Raw genomic sequence first — 25,579 nt, forward strand, 5'->3', positions numbered from 1 at the left:
TCTCAACCATTGTGGCCATGCCCTAAAGGAAAGGCTGGGATGCAATATACAGTCCTCTGCACGGCACTTGGGTGGCTGTCCTCATTTCATGGGGCTTGTGCAAAAGAACAGCTGGCATGTTCCCAAAAAAGAAGAAAAGCAAATAAAACTGCTCACACTTCAGCTAAGCACAGCAGAGGGATCAGGTTAAAAACCATACAATACTTTTATACAGCTTTGCTTGGAAACCAGTGAGATTCTTCACTCTTCCTTCTTGATAAATAAAAACCTAGTGATCACTTTCCAAATGCTATCCAACCAGGACTGATTTTCATTGGTGGGTGTTTAGTTCTATTTTTGAGTTCATCTAGGACAGGGGTGGGGATCCTGTGGCTCTCCAGATATTGCTGAACCCCAACTCCCATCAGACTCAGCCATGTGTCTAATTGCTGAGGGTACAGTACTGGGTTTTGTAATTCGGCAACTTCTGGAAGGCTGGTAAACAGCCCTGGTCTAGGGGGATCCTGGGTTTCGTAGTATCTTTAATCAACATGCTCTGGAACACACTTTCAGGACTGCCTCTCTTTGTATGTGTCCACATGCCAATTGAAATCAGGCCGGCTGATACTGCCCATGATGCCAGGAACATGGACTTTATTGTGGTCTGTCCTAAATTTTGAAACCTGGGTGTCTTTGGAAATTGACATATATACTGGAGTGTAACAGGTGTAAAATCTTTTCCCCACTGGTCATTTGGATAATTTACTCTGTATCACTCCCTTTTGAAGTTTGCTTTATTTTTAGTTGTTCTTGTTTGTTCTAAGTGTGGTGGGCTTATTCCTGTTTTTTTTTATAGACTGCTACCTGCTTTGAGTTTGTGGGAAAGCACTCCACAACAATTTGTTTGTTTGTTTGTTTGTTTGTTGTTGTAATACACATTTATAGACCACTTCATGACATAAAAGCCATCCCAGTAATGTACCCAGTAACAAATGGAATAGAATGCTACTTTCTTTTTAGTTCATACAAAGTGTTGTTCATTTCATATGAATTAGTTTGTAAGAAATGTAGGAGCAACTTTTCTGTACAGCATCTGCATGCATATTGTTATGTTAGATTATGTTATAACATGCATACAGTTACGGAAATGTTTTCCCCATTATGACTCTTTCCTTTCACTTTTGTAGAGAAAATAATCAATGGCCAAGACTACGAAGTTATGATGCAGATAGACTGTGAAGTGATGGACACCAGGATCTTGCACATCAAAAGCTCCTCCATCCCTCATTACCTTCGAGACCATCAGAGGAACCAGACAACATCCTTCTACAGCTCTCCTCCAACTGTCCCAGAGGCAGCTCCTGCTGTGAGAGCAATCACAGAATCATCACAGTAGGCTCCGAAAGTCAGGCTTAATACCCTGGAATGACCAATTGGCCTGGTTGCTTCTTAATGGGTTTGCCATGGCAGCTTTATGGGCAGTGTCCTGCCTCAGTCAACATGAGGCTATCAAATAAGCCTCTAAGACTACTAACCCAATCCGTCCCCACTGCTTTGTACCATTGCTACTGTTCCAGTAACATGCAGGATGCTTTTAAAACATTACTTGGTTGTATAAAAATAGGTGAAGAGGGCTTTTGGTTGTTTTGATTTGATCGATGGCAAAAGTAGAGGGGGAGAGAAAACAAGGAGCTCCCAGCTGTGGTGATGTGGATTGCAGATGAAGGTCTCCCAAGACAGCTTGCTTCTAGTGCTTCAGATGTTTAATTCAACCTCAAGATAACTGTTGTATCATAAACATAGATCTTTTGGTGATGCTACCGGTTATCCGTCCCTCAAGTTAATAATGTATAGTTGATGGGCAAGCAATTATTTCCCTAGCTAGTGGGGTTACAAAGTTGTAGTGCTGTCTGGAATGTGGTTGGACATGTCTTTATGAGCATCTGTTGGCTGGCGCTTGTGACCTCACTGTGCAGACCCAAGTTTTGACTCATAGTATCAGCCTGCACATAGGGAACTGAAACTGACTTTGAAAGAGCCCCTTGTCAGTTACACACAGACTCACAGAGAAACACACACACTCAGTGGCCAATCTTCAGTTTGCTAAACTTTGCTTAGCAACTGTAGCTAAATGCACTTTTGGCCTTCATGGATATGAGGCTTCTTCTCCAGAATTTGCTTTAAGGCTGTGGTGTTTCAGCTCTCCTGTGAGTGTCTCCTTCGCATGTTCTCTCATATATCTGATTTTAGATTTTTATTTTTAGCCTAAGAAAGCACTTTCCCTTCTTCTAAATCCATTGCCTGGGGACATAGGACATGGCAGAGCTGTCCTGCAAACACTAATACGTAATATGAACAATATTTGAACAGATCGCCTTGATAAGGCCATAGAACAGTGTGTAATGACCTTGGGCTTTGCAGAAGGAAGCCAAAGCAAAGCTGTGTTGGGGAACAGTTGTAGCTGTGCAAATCCCTACTCTGTCAGGAAAAAGGGGATAGCTTCTAGGCAGCTGGGAATGGGTGTGCCTTTTAAAGAAGATGCAAAGGCTACCAAAGCCAGAGCCAGTTAAATGTCCACAGTCAGTGAGAGCAGGTTCCCTGCCTTCCCCCACCCACTCCTTTGGAGCACGTGGGCATATTGAGTACCCATATTGGGCATATAGAACGCCCATATTGGGATGTGCTTTGAAATTGTCAGAAATAGGAAAGGAGAATGTGCTGCTCTTGTAGAAAATGGATGGATCATGCAAAGGGAAAAGAAGCTAGAGCCAGGAGGCTAAGGTTTATATTTATTTATTTTAAATATATATATATTTGCTGTCTTTCCATATAGATATGCTCAGGGTAACTTATATGATAAGGGTAAGTCAGGGATGATGTGTTACGCATCTGTTAAATGCATGTTGAAGCAAATAGGACTTACAGCAAGAAGGGCTGCCTTCTCCCAAGAGAAAACTAAGCTCATGCCAGAAGCACTCTCAGCAGAGAAGAACATGCCGCTATGGCATGACCAGGGCAGGTGTTACAGAACCAGCAAGCTCTTGCTTCCTTTGTTGCCTGTTTCTAAAATAGAAAAAGGGAGTCAGTTCAGACATTGTACATACCACTACATTTGTGCAAATAACACTTGCACAAGTAATGTCAGGTACACATACCTGGGAAGTAGCAGTAGAAGCTCCTATGAATGGGATGAGACAAGGGTAGAGCAATCCTGGCTTATAGATGCAGTTGCTGTAACTTCTGTACACCCTTTTATGACTGGCAGCAGGAGGGGTTAAATTGTCCCGCAGCGTTTGAGCTGATTTGAAAGTGGCATTGTCAAGTTAGGTGCAGTCATGAAGCTTATCTGAACTTACCCTGCTCACTGGAGTACACCACTCCTGTGCTCAATTATTTTGTGCAAATAAGCTGGTAGCTATAGTTAAAGCTCAGTGTGTAACTAAAGTGAATTGATTTTTAACTGAAATAACTTACTGGTTAACTTTCTGCCGAGGTATCAAAAGTGACATAAGGAAAAGCCCAAACAATATAACAAAATGGCAATGAAAATTGAAAAGCATCAACCCTAAACATTCTTAAAATAACAAACCAAAAACCCAGGAGCAAGCTGGTGCATCAGCTAAGCGTTTATTACTGGGGCCTAGAAATCAGCAGGAAAGATGCTCCAAAGGAGAGAGGCCACCTCTGACAAGCCCCAATTTAGCTTGTCTCCATCTTCTTCTCCTGCCTTTGTTGTCTCCCGTGTTTCATTTATAAGCTCTTCAGGCCAAGGACCCAACATTCATGCTTATCTGGTAAGGTGCTATGCGCATTGACAGCACTATATAAACAACAACAACAATATATGCGCCAGCTCTTATTTGTCCATTATGCTGAGAAAATGCTTTGCTTTGCCAGAATTTTACCATGCAACAGGTGAATTTGCCTCTTACAAAATGTGCTTATGTGACTGGAACTCCACCATACATTGTCTTTACCCCTCCACTGCATCTCAGGGTGTATGTGCTAAAGAGCCATTGAGCATGGAGGGTTCTGCTGCATTTTTCTGGCAGAGGAAGCTTTGCAGGCTCCTAGTGGAAGCCGAGTAATGCTTCAGAAACATTATTTGATTAAGGAAGGCGTTGTTCACTTGGATGCTGAGCCTCCATCGTGGCACAAAGAAATCTCAGCATCCTGAAAGCAGTTCCCTGTAGAAAGCCGTATTTTGCACAATTTAATATTCATGGAAATATACACAGAAACATTTTTGGAAAGGTGTTCTTTGGGGGGAAGTGCAAGATGGCTTTAAAAAGAGGGGCACAATCCAGTAGGAAGGCTACAGTGTTGGATCTGTTGCATAGTTGAAGGGTGAACCATTTTGGGGTGCTTTCTGCTGCTTTTCAGACTCATATGGTCCAATAACACAGTTTGAAGCAAGCAGTTTTGGTATAGCCAAACGTTTTCTGTAATAAAGGGTATGGTTTGAGGGTGCATTTAGAATCCTGCTGAGTTTTTGGCCCTGCCAAGCAATTACCAGCCAAATCAGGCAGCCCCCCCCCACACCAAGCTTGGTTTTGTCAAGTTTTGATTTTTCATTCACCCAACATGCTGGCCTAAGTTGGGTAGATATGTCCTAGCTATACATAATACAGGGTTTCTTGGGGATGCCCAGTGCACCAGGCTCACATCCTTCTCCTAGTGCTAGTCTTGGCCCATTGGGGGTGGGGGAGTAATGCAAGTTCAAGGAGCTACAGTATGAACTAGAGCAGAGCCCTGTTTGGTTTGCTAGGGCACTCCTCCTTCGTTAGGGATGCTGTGCTTTATTTTAGAAGCCTCCCCCTTCTTGAGGGCCTTTATTAATCTCTTGTCTAGCCCATGTGAAAGTCACGGCTTTCAGCTGTCCTCCTGCCAGCCTCTGCACTGCCTCTCTGCAACTGGCCAGCTGCCCTTGGCTTCGGACACAACTCTTGCAGAACACTTTATTAAAACTGAAAACCTCCCTTTCAGAAGAAGCTAAGCAGAGACCATTTCTGAGTTGATCTCATTTTGATTGCCCCCCCCAAGCTTAGACCAGTTTTTTCTACAAGCCCAGGTGTGCTTGTTAACACCCCACAAACAAGTTAAAGGCGTCATTGTGCACATTGTCTTTTTGTACTAAGTTATTTCCTTCTTCCAGGATTGTGTTTATTTGTTTTCAATGTCTGACCCAGTTAGTAACTTCTTCTGTTTGTATGAACTGTTTTGGGGGAGGGATATAGTTTTGATCTGTGTGTGTTTTGTACCTGAGGTGATGCATCTGCTTTGGCTTGAAGGCATCCTACAGCCAGGATGTCAAAATCAGGGACTACTTCTGTATCTGTTCTTTAGAAGATAAAAAAAATAAATTAAAAACCTTTTAAGTGTAGTTCAGTGATGTTTGGTTTATTTGTGTGCATTCAGTTCAAATTCCATCTTGCAGCACTGGCCCCAATATCTCTGTGTATGTGGGTGTTACGTTATATAGATATATTTCCCACCCAACTAACGCCTATGTACTATTAATAGCAAACTTGGGTAGTTGAGTTGCTGACCTGAAAATTTATGTCTCCGCTGTGCAAGGATGTGCGGATCCAGAATTGGCCTCCACAGTCACCTACAGACACACTGTTAAGATCGTATTCATGGAAGACAATCTTACTCGACTACACGTGATAGCAAAAGAAATGAATAAGATAAAAAATAAAAGGTTTATTGAAAGATTTAATAATGGTAATAGAAAATGAAAGTAAAAAATTAAAAAGCTGGTGATAATTAAGAGATGGCAGTGAAAGTAGAGTAGAAATAGGAGGGGAGAAAAAGTTAAAAGAAGGGGATCCCCCCCCCCCTAGAAAAAAGGAAGAAAAGGGGGGAATTGACTAAAAATACAAAGCAAACAAAAAAAGGGGGATTGATTGATTTAAAAGGATGAGTATGGTTATTGCCACATCTGGAGGTCGGAGACATTTCTGAGGGCAAAGGTCGCATCATCAAGGGGAATCCCTCATCGCCTCAGGCCTCCCCTGTGGGCGCTGCCATCTTCTGTCTCCTCTGCACTCGCCCACTAACAATAGGGACCAAACCTCGGTTGGGCTGGGGTGGGTCTGATCCGTGGCAGCAGGTTCCCTGAGCTCAACTATCGGGATTGATGCAGCAGCTACAGTCCTGGGTGGAAGCAGTGCCAGGAGTCACCATGCTCCCTCTCCCACACCTTTGGCGCCAAATCACGACTGGCAAGCTGGTCTTGCTGCACCCAGAGATGGGCTGAGGGCACCCCATAAGCCTCTTTCTCACTACCTACCCCTCAGCAGCTGAAGGGGTGGTGCCAGGCAGAAGCACGCAGGAGCTGCAGCATGCTGGCACAGGACAGCCTTGCGGTTCCAGCCCTGCGTGCACACCAGATTTGCTCTAGAACTCCAGGCGGCCTGAGGCGGCCTCCGCTGCCTCTGAGGCTTCTTGGTCTCCAGAGGGGCCTGGTCCTCCTCCTCCTCCTCTGCCCCACAGAGGTGCTCCCTCCTTCCCCCACAGTCAGTCAGGCAGCTTGTACGGGGACAAGGCGGGAAGCGGGTGCTGGCGGGTGGAAGGGAGTGAAGCACGGCTCCAGGCTCCAGGGGTGTTGCTTTGGACCTGGCTGCCGTTCCTGAGGCCTGCTCCCTTACCCTGCACGCTGCTGACTGTCATGTGCGCTGCCTAGGACATCCCAGAGCCAAAGCCAGGCCAGGATTGTAGAGCCTGCCAGACGTGGAGGGAGCAGCAGCAGCACAGCTGACCCAACCTCCCCATTCCAGGTGCTCATCCTTGGCTCCTTGCTGAAGCTCACCTGCCAGCAGGGAAAGCCCTGGCAACCCTGGTGAAAGGAAACACTGGCCAGCCTGCAATGCCAACGCAAGCGTTGAGGGTAAGCTGATATATATAGCAAAGAAGATCGCACAATTTACAGACATGTCAGCCTAATTGGTAGAATGCCAGCATTATTAGAAACTGAGCAGAAAATGGTTTGCTGAAAAATCAACATGGCTTCTGAAAAGATAAGTCTTGCTTCAGCAATTTATTTTATTTATTAGTTCTTAAAATGTCAACACACACATACATACATACAAAGAAGGGATCCAGTAGGCAGTATACATCTGGAGTTTCAAAAAGCTTTTTGACAAAGTCCCGCTCTATAAGCTACCATGGGATAAGGGGATAGTTGTCTAACAGATCTAGCAGCTGAATAAAGCCTGTTTGGAAAGAGTTCAACCCAGTACAAGGAGCAAACAACGAAGGGATGGCCTGCACTCGTCTCCTTCCAAGTTTTCTCCAGCACAGGAGTCAAATTGTTTTCTTGCAAGTCTGCTCTGTGCAGGTTAGCTCAGGGGGGAGTTCTGCTATGTTCAATGGGGCTCATTTCCTGGCAAGTATGTTTAGGAATTCAGCCTGAATTGTCCCATACAGACTCCTCTGGGTAAAGCAGGGGAAGAACCTGGGCCCTCCATATCTTGTTGAACTCCCAACTCCCATCAGCTCCACCACAGATGGCAAGTGGCCAGGGATGAGGGGAGTTGGAATCTAGCAACATCCTTCCCAGCCCAGGGTTCAAAAGACAGCAACTGGGGCAGGAGCGACAAGAGTTACAGGGTCTATGGCCCAGAGTATACAATGCGACTAGACAAATACAATGACAGAAGGAAATGTGAGCAGGACTCTGGTTTTACTGAGTTTTTAACATTGATGTTTTATTATAAAAAATGGGGGGGCCCTGTTCTTATCCAAAGTGTGAGTCTTCTGTTAGAAAAGCATCCCTTTGCCTTATTATTCATTATTTGAGAGTCTGCACTTAGCGGGTGCTGATGAACAATATTTTCCATTGTTTCATAGGAGGCAGCACATTCAGTATAAAAACAAAAGCAGGATTATGTCCAAAATAAAAGGGTTGGCTTAGGATGTGGACTGATCTACAATCCACTCTTTTTTTAAAAAAAAGAAAAAAGTTTTTTTTTCAAAAAACCTTATTTACTCTGATTTGTACAATAAAAAAATATTTATTAAAAAAAAGGTGCTAGTGGCCTTTAAACATGATCTCACTGTGTCCTCAGTAAGCAAAGATGACTTTGTACGTGACCTGGTGGCCATTGTCCCAAGCATAGAGGAGCCGGTCCTTGGGGTTGTAGTCTATCTGAGTGGTGTAAGAGTACTCGTTCTCAAAGAGCAGGCGGGGGATGATCTGGGTGTTGGTGTGCGTGTCAAATGCATAAGAGATGTTAGCATTCTTCTTGTTGTAGCTGTCAATGGCGTAGAGGACACCGCAGATGACAAAGGAGTTGCCATAGAAGTTTTTGCGCAGGCCTGTCCGCCAGGTGGTCTCCTTGCGAGTGCTCAGATCATTGGCGTTAAGTTTGCTGAGGACAATCACCTCCTGGCTAAAGCCTTCGTAATTAATGGCTGGGTAAATGATCCACAGGCCATTCTCATCCACTGCAAAATCCACATCCGAGTGGCCACGCCACCGCCAAGGGGTCTCCTCGTCATAGGCCACATCTTCCAACATGGCCCAGGCAGCCACATAACGCTGCTTCAAGTCGTACTTGATGAGGTTGCGGGTAAAGGCCCGGTTATAGTAGAGAGAGCCATTAAAGACCGCATGGCCTGTCCCCATCCAACTGTATGGCAGCTTGTATGAGTTACTCCATCGACCTAAGGGGCAGAGATCACAGAAACAGAGAACTGTAGGGTTGGAAGGGAAAGGGTCATCTAGTTTAACCCCCTGAAATGAAGGAATCTCAACTAAAGCATCCCTGACAGATGGCCATCCAACCTCTGCTTAAAAACCTCCAAGGAAGGAGAGTCCACCACCTCCCGAGGGAGCTCATCCCACTGCCAACAGCTCTTACCACCCTTGATTTTAATTTCATTGGTTCACCTGTTTCCTATGGAGGCTCAAAAAGGAGTCCAGGAAACTGCTTTATACCCAATCAGGCTATTGGTCCATGTAGTGCGGTACCAGCTGGTCAGTGTAAGACAGTGGTGGGGAACCTCAGGCCTGCAGTGGGAGTTCAACTGCTTCTCAATGTGGCTCTTGGGACTCTGCCAGGCAACACCTCCTCAACCACATCCCCTCAAGTCAGGCAATGCTGGTGACCTGCCACTGGCACCTCCCTCTACTCTAACTAGGCCTGAAACTAATTTATTTCCCAAGATCTGTGAATATTAACGTTGAATATTCAGTAGTTTTTCTCTGAATATTCTAATATTTGACATATTGAGGTACCTCAGTCAGTGCCGTTGCGTGAATGGGCCGTGGCCCCAGGCACAATTTTTTGAAGGGGGTCAAGCAGGCACCCCACAACAGGCTCCTTCATTGGAGCCTGGCTCCAGCGCACGAACGAGCTGCAGGGACAGGCAGCTTCCTCGAACCCAACCCCACCAGCTGCAACTCCATACACAGGTCAAGCCTGACCGAGGGGTGGAGAGGGGGGAGTGGGCAGCAATGTGTGCAAGCCCAGCCGCAGTGCCGTTCCTTGGTCAGGCTTGACCCGGGGCGAAGAGAGGCGCCTGGCTGCACCAGCTCTGTCCCAGGGGATGGACGGGCTGCGGTGCGTGTGCTCTGGGTGCGCCTGGCAAGGCCAGCCGCAGGAGGCTCCCTCCATGCACTGCACCCCTTGGGGGTGCACCCCACATCCCCACCATGCGGCCTGAGATTACACGGCTGATCTAAGTTATTTGATTTCATTATGTGACAAGTAGTAGTGTTTTAGCCGGTATTAAGAATATCTTACAGATGTTATGTAATAGCATTTAATATTTGACAGTGGACAACTTATGAGATTTCATATTTGACCCTGCAAAAATAAAATAAAAATCAGGTTATGCCAATACATCTAAAGTGTTCAAAATCTGAGGTAAAGGTCCATGTTTAAAATTTCAAGTCTGGAAGATTTCAAGTATTTGTTTCAGCTGTAGTGTCCAGTGGTATTAACAGATGAAGGAGCGTTTTTTCTGGGCATAAGTGGGAACAACCTGTGCTGGATAGACTATTTTGGGTCCCCTTGATTTTCTGATCTGCAGTTCACTAGCTTCAAAGACTTCATCCTTCTATGCCCATTCTAGCCTCAAACTGCTGAATCAACGCTAACCATCTCCATCCCACCAGACTCCTTAATGGCCCTAAAGGAAAAGGTGAAGGGACCCCTGACCGTTAGATCCAGTCGTGGCCGACTCTGGGGTTGCGGCGCTCATCTCGCTTTCTTGGCCAAGGGAGCCAGCGTACAGCTTCTGGGTCATGTGGCCAGCAGGACTAAGCCGCTTCTGACGAACCAGAGCAGCGCACGGAAACGCTGTTTACCTTCCCACCAGAGTGGTACCTATTTATCTACTTGCACTTTGGTGTGCTTTCGAACTGCTAGGTTGGCAGGAGCAGGGACTAAGCAACAGGAGCTCACTCTGTCCCGGGGATTCAAACCGCCAACCTTCTGTTCGGCAAGCCCTAGGCCCTGTGGTTTAACCTACAGCGCCACCCGCGTCCCATAATGGCCCTACTCTGGGGCGATTCAACAGTGTGCCTTGGCTTTGCTCTGAATCCACCCAGGATCCACCACTAACACTCAGCCTCTCTCTTTCTCTCTCAGGCATCTTATCACACAGCAAGAGGCAGACCTTGCTTGAAGCTGTCCAGGTTCCGAAACTCGACCAGGGTGTTGCCATAGTAATAGTTGGTGACATAGATTCGCTCGTCCTTGGCAAGGGGGTCCTTCATCCAAGCCCCTTCATTCCGCCCATACGTGTTCTGGGTCATGGGCCCAGAGACAGTAGACAAGGTGTCCTTGCACTGGCCTGTTAATAAAACAGAGAAGCAAATAACGACAATCACAATACCTTGCATTGTGCATGTAGTGTTAGGATATTTCCGTTCCACCTTAAAAGGGAGCAGGCTATGTGAGTCAGAGTCTGCGTATTTCCTGTTCACAGGATGTTTATGTTTTCTGTTGCTTTCGTTTCTCTCTCTCTGCGCCAGAACACGCTAGCAGGCAGTCATGTTTTTCTTTGTTCTGACCAACGCTGAATAAACTTTCTAAATAATGCTCTCCTGAGTGCAACTTTCGCTGTGCATTATCTGCTGATAGAGCATGCATCAGTTCTGGAATGTGGAAGGCTATTTTCTGGAACTCGTGTCGCTAATTGCTGATACTGTATCTACGGGAGACCGATGGACGTCCGGAGTCGACGTGGAGGCAGTGATGGCCTTTGTCTCCCTGGCAGTATCCCAACATGTAGCACATCTGAAGCGTTCATAGTGTTTCAAATACACCAATTATCTCAGCAACCTTTGCCTCAACCTTACAAGTGGACAGGTGAGGGTGAGCATAGCTGTTGAGCTGGTGGGAAGTGGAGCTGGATTTGCAGTGGAGAAGGAGAGGCAAGGGCTTCTCTCCCCACTTGACACCCCCCACCCCCCGCAATCGCCTTTCCCTTTAACATGGCACACACAAGTATGGGAATTGGCCAGGGAATTAAAGTGATTAACAGCTGGAAGACAGAGCCAGCAGCAACAAAGCAAGTTATTCATCTACTTATTACATACCTTATTATCCAGTTATTAATACCTTATTGATCAGTTATTGGGGGCACTATGTTACAGTGGTTCTGGCCCTACCTATGGGACAAAATCTAGAGAGTAGCACCAGGAAGGGGCTTTTCGGCTCCCTGGTGGGTATGCTATGGGGTACTGCAGGGCAGCAGCTTATCTGCTATTTTATACAGGCAACTCCCATTTTGTGCGCATTCAAGGCATGTGTGGCCGCTGACGCATGCGCCTTTTCTGGCCCCGGAACAGGGATGAGCTTATGTGCGCCCCACTGAGGTGTGTCATGATGTGGAGTGCAACCCCCATGCAAATGGGGAACTGCCTGTATTTCTTTGGAGCTGCAGGGAGCAGGCAGTAGGGGTTTGGGGGCCAGGTGCCCTCAGTATGCTGACACTCAGCTCTGTTTCTCTATAACATCTGAATTCAGGCTCAGCCTGAATCCTGGCAAGATGGAGGCAGTGTGGGTGAGTAGTTCCTATGGCAGAGAAACTGGTCAATTGCCTACTCTGAAGAGGGTTACACGAGCAGGTTCACAATCTGGGGTTGCTTCTGGATCCCGGCTTGTCACTGGAGGCCTAGGTAGCCTCTGTGGCTAGGAGTGCCTTTTACCAACTGCAACTGATATGACAGCTCTGATCGCAGGGCCTGGCCACAGCAGCCCATGCCCTGGTGACATCAAGACAGGATTACTCAAGCAGTATATAAATGTTGTGGAATACATGGATGAATAAATCAATAATATTAATAAACATGGCAGGGTTGGCACAGAGGATGTGCCGTATACAAAAATCTTTCTGGACAGGCTCATAGCTTGTCAGTAACCAATGCAGCCCACAAAACTCAAGAACTTAACATTGTCTGCAAAGCAGATAACAGACCCTGGTCCAGAGCCTTTAAAACAGCAAGGCAAGGCACCAGATAATTCTCCCCAGAGTGAGTCAAATTCTAGGAGTCCCCTGCAGATCAATGGCAAAGGAATCAACAGGAAATACTTGCATGCATTCTATCATTTTGCAATTTCTGTTCCTTATTCTGCTTCTGGTCAATTCACAGAATTTAGTTTTCCTCATATAATGTAGTGCTTGGTGCGTTCTCTCACTCACATATGCGCGTGTGTGCGCGCACACACACACACAGACGGAGAGAGAGAGAAGGGGGAATCCATCAATCTGCCAAAAAGCAATGCCACTTTAGCTTCAGATTTAAGTCATTTGCTTGCTTTCCTAACAGAATTTGCTATATTTCACTTCAGTTGCACAAGCTCCTTTTGGAAAACAAAAAGGAACCTGGCCTGCCATTGCCCTACATCAGTTTGTTTTACCAACAATCTCCTGCCACCCATCGCTATGTCTTTAAAAGTGTAGCCTTTCTGCTGTCACAGGCATGCGAGAGCTCTTTCTCTGGCACCTGATTCCATGTGGCTGAGCAGCGGATGTGAGTGTTCTGCTTTTCTGTGCCTGAAGTCTGTAGTTCTAATAAGCATCAGACACAGGCAGTTTCGACGACTGCTGCAAAACTCTTAAGAAACTTCAGAAGCTGCCTTACATCAGGTCAGACTATTTGTCCATCTAGACTAGCCTTGTCTACCTTGGCTGGCAGAAGTGCATCATCTTTCCCAGCATCCACAACCTGATCCGATGGGAGATGCTAGGGATATGCTCAGCCACTGAGATACAGTGATATATTGCCTCGCCTAATACTAGTTCTTTTATTTCCACTTAAAGTCCAATTGTTTTACTCAATGTTACTCCAGGCTAGGTAGACAAGTCTGGTGTTTCCATACACATCTTTCTGGTGCATCAGTATCTGTGGAAAGAGATACTTCTTTCCTTGAAAACATCTCCCCGAACCTAATCTCCACCTAAAGGGAACCATCAGAGGCTTAATCAGATCAATCCCACCCCAGTTCTCTTCAGCTGTCATCTTCAGTATTCCCTAGCTTAACTGTTGCCAACATTTGGCAGGTCCTGAAAACCCACAGGTCCTTTTTAGACCATTTTTGTTGTTCTTCTAAATTTACAAAAGAAAATGCTTCTGCATTCTTAGGGAATCCCCTAAATATGTGGAGCTTGCTTACCTAATGTTGAGGTGGCTCCATTTCTCTTCCAAGCCAAGTTTTGTTTTGGAGGGAACAATATTACAGGCCCCGTTTACTCTCAGTCTGTCAAATGCATGATGGGTGAGAAACAGAGCTCCACCAACACCCTGGTCTCAGGTCTGGATTAAAGCAATATCAATGTGAAGGAAGGAGGTCACAAGCTTACCAATGCTGTTTCGGATATCTTCCTCGTCCAGGCCCTGTGTGGGTGTGGCGGTGAGGCTGGGCCTGGCAGGGGCTGCAGGGGGCACCGCTTTGGTTGTGGCAGCTGAAGTCGGCTGGGCTGCTGCCTGTGTTTGGAAATTTGTGGTGGCTGCTTTGGCCATGGGGGGCTTTGTGGCAAAAGCATTCTGGGTTGCCGCAACCGTGGAAGCCTGTGTGGCAGTTTGAGCTGCTGTTTTCGTTGGCCATGTGGCGCCTTCATCCACCAAGCCAGTCACTGAGGAGACTCCAGTGGCTGCTGTGGGCTCCAAAGTCATTGCAAAATGGCTGCTGGCTGTAGGGAGATCCGATGAGGTAGACACTGGTGTTGGCTCAACAGAGGGAGGCATGATGGCGGAGGACAGGGGTAGCTTGATTGTTGCAGATGCTTCTTTTCCAGCAGATGTGATGCTTGCAGCATGCTGCTTGATGAGCCTGATGCTTTGGTGAATAAGTGGCTTTTCCACAGACAGCTGCTTCTTCATGGCAATATTTGGCAGGTAGCTGTGTTGCAATAGCTGGTCTTCAATCAGCATATCAATTGGGCTCTCACCACTGAAATGCTCATCCTCTGCTGGAGACACAGAACAAGAAGTGGGGTTCACCCTTCCCTCCTGAACACGGTGTGGATGGAAATGGTTTAAAATGATTGCCCCTTTCTGGCCTGTTTGCCTCCTCCCTGCTATCCTACACACTACAGCCATGGGCTTAATGCTACATCTAAGCCAGGGATTTCGGTTTGCTTTGTGACCAAAAAAACCACCACCCACAGCCAGGAGAGTTTGTTCCTGACTTACAGACTGTGGTTTGTAGAGGGGGAAACAAACCACAATCATTGATTTGGACATGCCAGTTAAGTCAGGGGTCCTGGTTTGTTTGGGATGGTTGTAGCTCAATAGCAGAGCAACTGCTTCGCATGCAGAAGGCCCCAGGTTGACTCTCTGGCACCTCCAGGTACAGCTGGAAAAGATTTCATCTCTGAAGCCCTGGAGAGCCTCTGCCAGTCAGTGTAGAGTGGACAATACTAAACTAAATGAACTACTGGGCTGACTCAGTATAAAACAGGCCCTCATGTTCCTCTGTGCACTAGCAGGGAGGAGACAAACAGCTCAGAAAGACACAGTCATGATTAACTTCTAACTACGGTTTACCATGCTGGGGGGAAATGGCTCAGTACCAGGAACACACAGTGAACTCTGGCCTAACTGGGTATCCTTAGATGAACAACAGGAGGCAATTCCCTTGTTTCTCTCAGCAGGCCCACATTCTCTTACAATTGCCTCATCTTTAAAACATCTTAAATGTTAACCTCAAAAGAAAGAAATGTGCGACTCAGTTCTTAGGAGCTTAAAAGCTGAGAATCAGGTTCCATGCTAATATTAAATGTCCAAAATGACTCTGCTGATTCTGACCCCAGTCCAATGGACTGCACACTGTAAAAGAAAATGGAATCAGGAGATCAGCAGTTTGATGCGGGAAGGAAAGGAAGAGCAACCGAACCAGAATGCAGGTTCCCTGTTCCTCCTCCTGAACAGCTGACTGGCAAGATTCCCCCTTTGTTTCCTGGGCCCATGAAGCGCTAGCTGGTGAAGCAGGACATACATAGAACTTTCTTACATGCACAACCTCCCATCCAGCGACTGATAGGAACGTAGAAGCCTACATCCCTGTTGCTGTTTTTTGAAATATTATCAAAATAATTACAATATAAATTGGCTTTGGGGGGAATTTCAGAGGCCATCTACTTCACCCATCTCTCCTGCTTGGAGACAGGGACATCTCCTTGTGGCAGAGGACAGGTGCCCTACAGAAAGGGACTTGCAGAGCAAAAGAGCCCCAGGTGCCTTCGACTGCAAGCAGATCCACACCCTGAAAGCGAATGCCAACGAGCGCCCCCTCACCTGCTCAATGAGTAATGAGCCACAGGAGACAAAACGCCTCGCTGATTCCTAAACCCTATATCCTGTTTCTGATCAAATTTCACTCAATCATAAAAATAAAAGCTGTCCTGAAAACACGTACACACCACATATAACGTTCTCTGTGCCACAGCAAGAGAAAGGAAATCCCATGTGCCATGTGGGGAGGGAGTCGTCGTGAAATTTTCCTTCCTGGCCTTAAAAGGCCACAGCTGAGGCCTTTCTACATACCTTCAGTTTGGAGTAACTGCTTCTGTTTCCAAGATTCAAGTTTTCCAACCATTTTGGATTTCCCATGGTTTCAGGCTCACATCCCCATTCCTCTGCTCCCATTTCCCCATTGGTCCTTTTAAAAAAACCATCCTATCAAGAGATTGAAATTTCACCTGCTATCCCCCCCCCCCCATATATTATTCAGTGTCGCAAGCTGCCTGCCAGCATTTCCCTGAGATCCAGAATTCTGAAAGTGCCATTCTGCAACCTTCCAACTCACGGTCATCGAGGTCTTTTTCTGTCTCAGGATCTTTGGCCTTATAGTAAGTGACTCCTCGGATGATGGTGGGCTGGGCTGGAGTCCGGCTCCTCACATGGAGTTTTCTTGGCAAAGTTGACTTTGGAGCTGGGGGCGCATAGCGCAAAGACTCTGCAGAACTGATTTGCTGAGAAGCCATTTCATCATGCAGGAAAACCTCTTCGTATTTTTCCTTTTGAGAAACAAAACAACATATTAAAGTGTGGCCAGAGGACAAAGAGGGAGTGTTTGTCAGTAATTATCCATCTGACCAAGGAGGTGGAGTTCTGTCTTGGATGGGCTGCATCCTCTGTTAAAGGAACAGGTTTGCAGTCCAGAGATGTTGTTAGTTTGGGACATAATTCTGGATGCTCAAAGGGCATCAGTGGCACAAAGCACTTTCCACCAGCTTAGACTGATGTGCTAACCATGATCACCTCCTGGACAAAGGTAGCCTGGACAGTGGTCATTCATGCCCTAGTAACACCCAGGGACAAGAACTGCAATGTGCTGTATATGGGACTGCTTTTGAATACTTCTCAGAAACTCTACTTGATGCTGAACTCTACTTGATACTTGAACTCTACTGCAATGAAGATCACAGCTGGCATGAGTTACGGGGAAGAACATCTCCTCAGTTACGCTAAGTTTCCCACCTCAGTCAATCAATCAATCCTGTCAACAGACTTCAAAATGAAACATATGGATAAGGTTTTTAAAATACTGAAATGTGAAAGAGATAGCGGCCGCATGTACAGTGGTGCCCCCCAAGACGAATGCCTCGCAAAACGAAAAATGCGCAAGCCGAAAGGGTTTTTCGGTTTTTGCGTCGCTTCGCTAGACAAATTTCACTATGGGCTTGCTTCACAAGACGAAACGTCTTGAGAGTTCTTGCGAGTTTTTTTCCTTTTTCTTAAAGCCTCTAAGCCGTTAATAGCCGCTAAGCTGCTAATAGCCGTGCTTTGCAAGACGAAAAAACCACAAGATGAAGAGACTTGCGGAACGGATTAATTTTGTCTTGCGAGGCACCACTGTAATATAAATGTTCCTGTGTATTTTTGGACACAGTTGAAAGAGCCAGTGTTTAACCAATAACCTTCACCATTTGAGATCAGGGATGTTGTTGGAGCACAACTCCCATCGTCCCTGACCACTGGCCATGCTGGTTGGAGATTAGGAGTGTTGTCAATCCAACAACATCTGGAGGGTCACAGCTGCCCCACCCTAACCTATCAAAACCACCAAACAAGAAACACAGAGTAAATGAACTGCTATCCTTACGTGGGAGCAGGCAGTCTTTTAGTCAATATTTTAAAGACTACTTGAGTCACGAAAAGTGATTATTGTCCCTGCTTTAAACTTAAATCTGGTAGGAGGCAGAATCTAACAGAATCCTGGTTTCACTGATTTCTGGGAGGGGTGGGGAATGGAAATGCAAAGTTCCTGGCCCTCAAGGAGGAGCTTGCAGAAATCTGAAATCACCTCAGTGAGAGTGTAGGCGGCGGCAGCATCCCTCTGCAGGGAACTCTGGATGTCAGCAAGGTTGTTAGAGATGCTGTCAGAAGAATTTGTCTTGCCTTTAAGATCCATCTCCTGCCAAATTTTGTCTGCATTTGGTCTCTTCTCTTTGTGTTCCTTGGTGAGATTGCTAGACAATTCCTAGAATGAGCACAGGGAAAGAAAGAACGTCATTAGCACAGAGAGCAGAGTTCTACACATTAGTCTGCTGTTTGTGGGATTAAAAAGTCTTAGAGGACCAACAGCTGCTGCCAAGAGCTCCCCCCCCCCCCATTCCAGCCCTGCCTTCCTTGGCCAATTCCCTGAACGGGCCTGAAAGCCAGACCAGTCAACAGCCAGAGGAAGAAGAGACAGCAAAACACTGCACTCACATACATACTCTCCAGGAAGGGCCTTAACTCCTTTGAAATGCAATTAAATGCACTGAATATGTGTGAAAGCTTCTCAGAATCTTTGGGATGGAGCAGGACAGAAACCAACAGAAATAGTTAATGCCTTGTGCTTAAACAATGACTGCTGTAGATCAATAGCAAAATATACTTTGTGGGCTCCACGGCTCCCAGGCCAGGCCAGGCCCCACAGAGGACGCCCATGAGAAGCAGCTGTGGAGCAGGTGGGGGAGGCAGGAACTCACAGCTATTACAGGAACAAGGGAGTCTTTCTAGGTCAGTAAGAGGTAACCGAACTCCCAGAGAGACAGCTGAAATGATGGGCCTCCCCACTCTTCTGCCACCTGCCCCCAGCCAGGCCCACATCGACAGTGGCTATCCCTTATTTCCAAGAGGGCGCATGGAAAAAATTTCGAGGATTCTTTGCTTCACTGGTGTGTTTACAATTAACTTGAATTGTCCCCATGATGCAGTTGGTGCCACCCCACACAACCTAGCATTTCCCAGATGAATACAGAAGCTCTCCTGCATGTTGTTAGCTCCCACGTTATCAAACCAAGGATAACGGAGGCCTTAGCCTCAAAAGGTTGTTGAGCTTTCCTAGGGCAATTGCCTGATAGCTGCTCCGCTGCTGCCAAGCCTGGGCCGTCCGCACCACAGCCAGAGCCTGAACCAGAGCTGCCCATGCGGGGAACAGGGGCACTCTCAACAAACTGCAGTCCCCAAGATCCTTTAAAGTGGAATAATGGCACCTTTTCTGCAGACAGAGGGCATAAAGGTAAAGGTACCCCTGCCCGTTACGGGCCAGTCGTGTCTGACTCTAGGGTTGTGCGCCCATCTCGCTTAAGAGGCTGAGGACCAGCGCTGTCCGGAGACACTTTCGGGTCACATGGTCAGCGTGATGAAGCTGCTCTGGTGAACCGGCACCAGCACAGCACACAGAAACGCTGTTTACCTTCCCACTATAAAGCGGTACCTATTTATCTACTTGCACTTAGGGGTGCTTTTGAACTGCTAGGTGGGCAGGAGCTGGGACTGAACGACGGGAGCTCACCCCGCCGCGGGGATTCAAACCGCTGACCATACGATTGGCAAGTCCTAGGCACTGAGGTTTTACTCACAGCGCCACCCGCATCCCACAAGGGCATATATTTATGCAACTGGTTGTAGGTAAGTAGGATTGCCACCATTTCTCCCGGCTCAAGCTCCTTTGCCTCTAAAGCAGGACCGGCATAACCATAGGTGCTAGGGGCGCAGGGCACCTGGGTGCCCAGCTCTCAGGGGCGCCAGGCCGAGAGTCCGGGGCCAAGATTTGGAGTCCGGGGATTGAAGAGCCAGGCCGGCCAACAGCCTGTCAGAGCTTTTCTGCTGCAAGTGCTGAGGCAGCCAGCCAGCTCCGCCCTCCTGCCATCAAGAGGCCCACCCAGCACATGCACGCTGCTCCCACAAGGGGCGTAGCTTCCCTCCCAAGCCTCTGCATGGATTGCTCTCCCCCCTCCCCCTGCAGCAGCAGCAAGGGAGAGAGTTGCAGGCCCCCCAAAAGCTCAACAACTCTGAGCTGCCCCCTTAAAAAGCTCAACAACTTTGGCCTCCCGCCGCCCCAAAATTGGGAGGGCTGGGCAGCTTTTTGCACTCCAGCACTGCATATGCTAAAGATGGCCCTGCTCTAAAGCATTCCATAGACAAGTTAGACAGGCAAAATTTATATTGGCATGAAGTGATGGGCTTGCATTATTTCTGCATGTCAAGTAAGAGGGCTAGAGGAAAGGGATGGAAAGGCTGGGTGCCTACAAAATCTCATTTCACAACAGACTGTTCCCAAAATTGCTGTGGGACTCAGTATTGTGGATCAAGCTGCCCACTGTAGAATATTGATCTGCAACTTAGCAGCTTCTTGGGGCTGTCATAATGATGTCTAGGGCAGCCATCTTACCTCTTCCAGTTTCTCTACTCGGCCAACCAGCTTCGTTGTGACAGAGTGCAGCTTGAGCAAGTCTAAGCCATAGAAAGCGCCTTCTAGTAGATCGATGACAGCTGCCAGCTGAAAACACATAATCATGGAACAGTTATGTCACTGTCTCCCCTCATATTTGCTTGCCTGAAAGTAACACAATTTGTGTGCTCTTTGGATGAACCCTTTGAACAGCTCAGCCGTGAAGCTCAATAGGCAAGTTAACTATCTCTCAGCCAAGCCTCCCCTGCAGGCCTGTTATGAAGACTGTTTTGTACACTGAAAGACACAAGAGAAAGAATATCACATTTATTTCATAGTCCTCAACAGCACACATTTGGCGGGTGTGTGCGAGTGTTGCGCTGTAGGGTCTCGGTTGGGAAAGGACCAAAGCTTATTGGTTCTGAAATGGAAATATTAATGGCCATACATAGTGGTATCCCGAGAATATATGCAAAAAGTTTTTTTTCATAATCATCATGCCTACATATAGTGTCACCAGTGTACTTGGCATTTTTCAGAGCTTCATAAGCAAAAAAAGACAAGGTTCAGGTCATAAGAAGCTTACATTCTAAATTAAATGGAAAACAGCCAAGGTCAGGAGCCCTTTTAGGAGCCTGGTAGCTTATTCTGAGAGTGGGAAAGACAGCAAGTTCACTACTTTAGCTTCACCCTCAAAACATGATCAAACCCAGAACTTGGGTTTCTCTGTCACATGACTGGCTGTATCAAATGTTTAGCAAATCCAAAGGAAGTCACTGAGAAAGAAAATGTTCATTTGCGGTCTTTGAAACGCACACCTAAGAGTCACTCTTCAAGGGCATTTGGCCGCAACAGCAGCAGAACAATAGTCTCCACTTATATCTTGCTGAAAGAAATACAAATTGTAATTACATAAATAATTCTGTAATTTTTAAAACTAAAAGATATATACCCTTGCTACTTTACGTTTCTGATCTACCCTTTTATGTGGCTGATGTTATTTGATTGTGTTTATGTACTTAAATCAATTCATAGCTTTTTCAAAATGTCAAGAGACCTGTGTTGAAATAATGCTTCCCAGGAATTTAAATTCTTATAATTGCTCAATCTGCCCTCGTTTAATATCATTCATTACACCAGGGTGTTTTGTTTTTCATTCTTCCCCAATATCTTAGTTTTATACTTGTTTGTTTCTAGGTCCAATTTATTTCCTTCTCATTAATTTTCTCTACTACTTCTCTACTACTTTAGTAACTGCGTGATCTATAATTATGCTAAATCAGTAAAGCAGAAAGTGCGCACTCTTGATGGAACCCTTTACACATTTTGATACCAAATTTTGTTCAGGAGAATTTACTCCATTTACAGCTGCCTGGCTTCTGTTTTCTCCTGTCCTCATAGTCTGTTCCTACCTTCTGCAATGTAATAATATTTTATTCTAGACAAGGCCATGGGTAGTTTTGCCCCAAAATTAACGCTACAGTTAAGTGTTCTTTGAAATTTCTCACTTTCTCTCTATCGGTATCCAGATTGCAACCATCGGTACTTTTATTCCTCTTCCACATGTGTGCAACTGTAAGAAATTCACTGTTCTGATGGAAAATATTAAATTGGAACTGACCTTGTAATAGCAGTTGTTGTTTTTCAAAAAATGAAACTATGGTAAATGGTATCTTTTAATCTAAGCCCAATCCAAAAGGAAGAAGAAGTTGTTAAACAAATGTGAGATGATGAATGGCTTCAAATTATGCTTGGCACAAGAAGGTTCTGGATGCCCTAGTTCTGAGCATTCCCAGCTTGAGTTCTAGAGCCAAGCATGTTTGCATAACCCTCTTCAGGGAACTTTATGAATTAGCCGTGTGGAACATGACACTGTTCCTGGATGACAAGGAATCTGGCAGCAATTCCCTAGAAACTTCACAGAAGGGGGCCATGAGCGGTGGAGGCAGGCTTGAGGATGTTGCTCTCAGGCACAATACAACCACCCGTCTCACAGCTGCCAATAGGTTAACATGAATCTGAACATGTGAAGCTGCCTTATGGAGTCAAGCCACTGGTCCATCTGTCCCAGAATGCTCTACTCAGGCTGGTAGTAACAGTTCCAAAAACTCAGGGAAAGTTATTTTCCAAAACTGTGGCCAGAGATAGCTTTAACTGAATATTTCAGGGACCGAACATCAGACCCTCTGTTCCCAAAACATATGATCAGACACTCAGCCAGATAGAATTTGTTAGTTAACTTCTGAATTCCCTTCCAGAAGATTGCTTGCCCTTTTTTAAAGAAGGACTGAACACATTCATGGAGAGAATTCATGGCTATTTGGAATGAGAGCTGAATCGGGCCTTTGTGCTCAAAGGTAGCGCCATAAACCATGAAAACCAGGTGCTGAGGGCCAAGAAGAGGGGAAGGCCACCCCTGCTCTGCGTCCCGATTCTGAACTTCCAGAGGCGTCTGGGTGGCCCCTGCTGCAAACCGAATGCTGGGTCTGATGGGCTTGGGTCTGCTCTAGCAAGCAAACTTTTATGTGCCACCAAGATACAGAGGGTAAAAGCAAGCTCATCCTCGGGTATTTCATGTCACTTCCCACCAGCTGCCTGAATTGGGATGCCGCCAAGCAAAGCCTGGTCCAAATTGTAGCAGCTTCCAAGCCTTTGCAATATTCCTCATTAGGCTGAGGTCATCCATTCATGTGTAAGGCCAGCTCCCTGCCACCTTGCTGCTTGGAGAACAAAGGAGGTGTTGCTGGTCAGATAGCCAAGCGGATTACAGTTCATTTGAACTTGCCCAGGCAGGAGATAAGCTGGAGGCTCAAGCTTCATGTCTCTCAGGGTTGTGAGAACAAACCTAAAACAACCGTCTCCAGTTACATTTTGGCCTGCCAAAAAAAAGCCTTGTAAAGCAGAAAATAAGGAAAGACAACAATTACCAGAACAAGCGCATGAAGCTGGCGGCTTCCTGGTATGTGCCTTTTTCCACACAAGGACAACCCCAAATGAGTGTGGGAAGCCACTCGGAGGACAGCGCATGCAGGCCCCAAGGGAATGGAAGGCAGACTGCGGGAATGAAAGCAGGAAACCAAGCGGAACCCTTGTGGCCAGAGGCTCTCTCTATGTCTCCAAGCACCAGATGTGTACACACACACACATACAATCCCCATGGGCTTGTCGCAGCCATCATGCTGCCCTTGCAAGTTTTCCAAAGACATCTGGTTGGCTCCCGTTGCAAAGAGGACTGTTGGTCTGATCTTGCAAGACCAGAGCCATCTTTAGCAGGCAGCACTCTCAGAATTATAACTGTTGGGAAATGCACACACAAAACGGAGACTAATTTGAAAGCAAGAGCTCTGGAATGACACAAATTGGCAAAACTAAAGCCAGAATTGTGTTCTGGGTTTTTGCAAAATTAGGTTTTATTTCCAGCTGGGACGGGCAGTGCATACTGAGAATGAGTCTGATTTTTCAGGAACATTCTTCTCTTCCTTCACCCCCTGCAGCTCATCACAGATCTGCCACAGCTACCACATACTGCCACGTACACAACGCCCCTCAGCAGGCTCACTATCCACAAAGAATAAGTGTAAAATGAGCAGCATTCCCTATGCGTTGCTACAGGGAAAGCAGGAATATCATTAGTTGTGTTTTGCTGAAACTTTTCCCAGCTGGCAAAGCAGAAATGTTCATAAAGCAAAATGGACATTCACCAAAAACTAAGCAAGACAGTTATTCATTGACACTACTCATAATTTATAAAGTGCTTTCTGAGTATTCAAAGTGTTCCACACTTTGAAATCTCTCACATTTATGTTACCCATAGCTGTTACCCAATTACAAGTGTGTGGATCATAGAATCATAAAGTTGGAAGGTACCCAAGGGTCATCTAGTCCAACCCCCTGCAATGCAGGAATCCCAGCCAAAGCATCCAGGACAGATGGCCATCCAGCCTCTGGTTAGAAACCTCCAAGGAACCATTTTGGAACTTTTGCAAACAGACATAAACACCAAAGCAGTGCTGATATTTATAGACGCGGAGAAGGCCTTTGACAACATCTCTTGGAAATTTATGAAGGGAAATCTAAAAGAAATGGGAGTGGGGCGGGGTTTTGAAAATGGGATTGACGCAATATATTCAGAACAAAAAGCTAAATTGATAGTTAACAATGTGGTAACAGAAGAATTTAAAATTGAAAAAGGAACACGACAAGGCTGCCCGATTTCCCCTCTGTTATTTATTTCAGTTCTGGAGGTGCTCTTGAATTTGATTAGAGGGGACCGGCTGGTGCAGGGGATCCAGGTCGGAGCGAAACAATATAAACTAAAAGCTTTCGCAGATGACCTAGTTTTGACATTGCAGGAGCCAGAATCTAGTACGAAAAGAGTATTACAATTGATACATGATTTTGGTCAGGTGGCAGGATTTAAGTTAAATAAACAAAAAACGAAGGTGCTAGGGAAAAACATGACAGATACAGAGTCAGAACGGTTTCAGAGAGAAACAGAATTATCACTGGTGAAAAGGGTAAAATACCTAGGGGTTAATATAACAGCCAAAAATCTGAGTCTATTTAAAGATAATTATGAAAAATGCTGGTCGGAAATTAAGAGAGACTTGGAAAGTTGGGCAAAGCTGAAGCTTTCTTTGTTAGGCCGAATCGCTGCAATTAAGATGAATGTGCTGCCAAAGATGTTGTTTTTGTTTCAAACATTGCAAATTGTGGATAAAACAGAGTGTTTCCAGAGGTGGCAGAGAGATATTTCTAAATTTGTCTGGCAGGGCAAAAAGCCCAGAATCAAGTTTAAGATATTAACAGATGCAAAGGAAAGAGGGGGCTTTGCCCTGCCAGACTTAAGGTTGTACTATGAAGCCGCAGCTTTCTGCTGGCTAAAGGATTGGCTACTTCTTGAGGACACTGATGTGTTAGATCTCGAAGGTTACAACAATGCTTTTGGTTGGCATGCATATTTGTGGTATGATAAAGTTAAGATCAATAAGGCCTTTAAGAACCATATTGTCAGAAAAGCAGTGTTTAATGTCTGGACAAAATATAAAGACATACTGGAAAATAAAACACCAAGGTGGCTTTCACCTTTGGAAGCTAAGGCCCGAAAAGGAACCAATATGGAAGCCTACTGGCCAAAATATTGGGAACTGTTAGAAAAAGACGGAGATAATTGGAAATTGCAGAGTATGGAGAAAATGAAGGACAAAGTGCGAGACTGGTTACATTACGCTCAGATTAAGGAAATTTTTAAAAGTGATAAAAAGTTAGGATTCCAGGTGGAGAAATCGAAGTTGGAAACAGAACTGCTAGAACCTAAGACCAAGGTACTTTCAAGAATGTATAACTTGCTGTTGAAATGGAATAACCAAGACGAAATGGTTAAGTCAGCTATGATAAAATGGGCACAGGATATTGGGCATAATATTATGTTTGAGGATTGGGAAAGGTTGTGGACCACTGGGCTGAACTTTACC

At 45.9% G+C, this 25,579-nt stretch overlaps 2 protein-coding genes across 4 annotated transcripts in view; one reads left to right on the top strand and one right to left on the bottom strand.

The window, feature by feature from the left end:
• Nucleotides 1-5,362, top strand: part of ATF6 (activating transcription factor 6) — an 80,676-nt gene extending 75,314 nt beyond the window's left edge. For both annotated transcript variants that reach the window (XM_081915096.1, XM_081915095.1), the window contains exon 16: nt 1,167-5,362. In XM_081915096.1, coding sequence (XP_081771222.1) covers nt 1,167-1,375 — 209 coding nt within the window. In that variant the 3' untranslated portion in view covers nt 1,376-5,362. The remainder of the gene's footprint in view (nt 1-1,166) is intronic.
• A 1,644-nt stretch (nt 5,363-7,006) lies between these two features.
• OLFML2B (olfactomedin like 2B) overlaps nt 7,007-25,579 on the bottom strand; it is a 29,482-nt gene continuing 10,909 nt past the window's right edge. The window contains exons 3-8 of one of the 2 annotated variants that reach the window (XM_081914061.1): nt 20,106-20,213; nt 17,748-17,924; nt 16,248-16,458; nt 13,801-14,406; nt 10,609-10,785; nt 7,007-8,649 (exon numbers count right to left, since the gene is read on the bottom strand). In XM_081914061.1, the coding sequence (XP_081770187.1) occupies nt 8,048-8,649; nt 10,609-10,785; nt 13,801-14,406; nt 16,248-16,458; nt 17,748-17,924; nt 20,106-20,213 (1,881 nt within the window). In that variant the 3' untranslated portion in view covers nt 7,007-8,047. Of the gene's footprint in view, nt 8,650-10,608; nt 10,786-13,800; nt 14,410-16,247; nt 16,459-17,747; nt 17,925-20,105; nt 20,214-25,579 lie in introns of both variants that reach the window. The other variant, XM_081914060.1, reaches the window with a different exon arrangement.

Source organism: Podarcis melisellensis (assembly GCF_964234715.1).
Source record: "Podarcis melisellensis genome assembly, chromosome: 6".
Taxonomy (NCBI): domain Eukaryota; kingdom Metazoa; phylum Chordata; class Lepidosauria; order Squamata; family Lacertidae; genus Podarcis; species Podarcis melisellensis.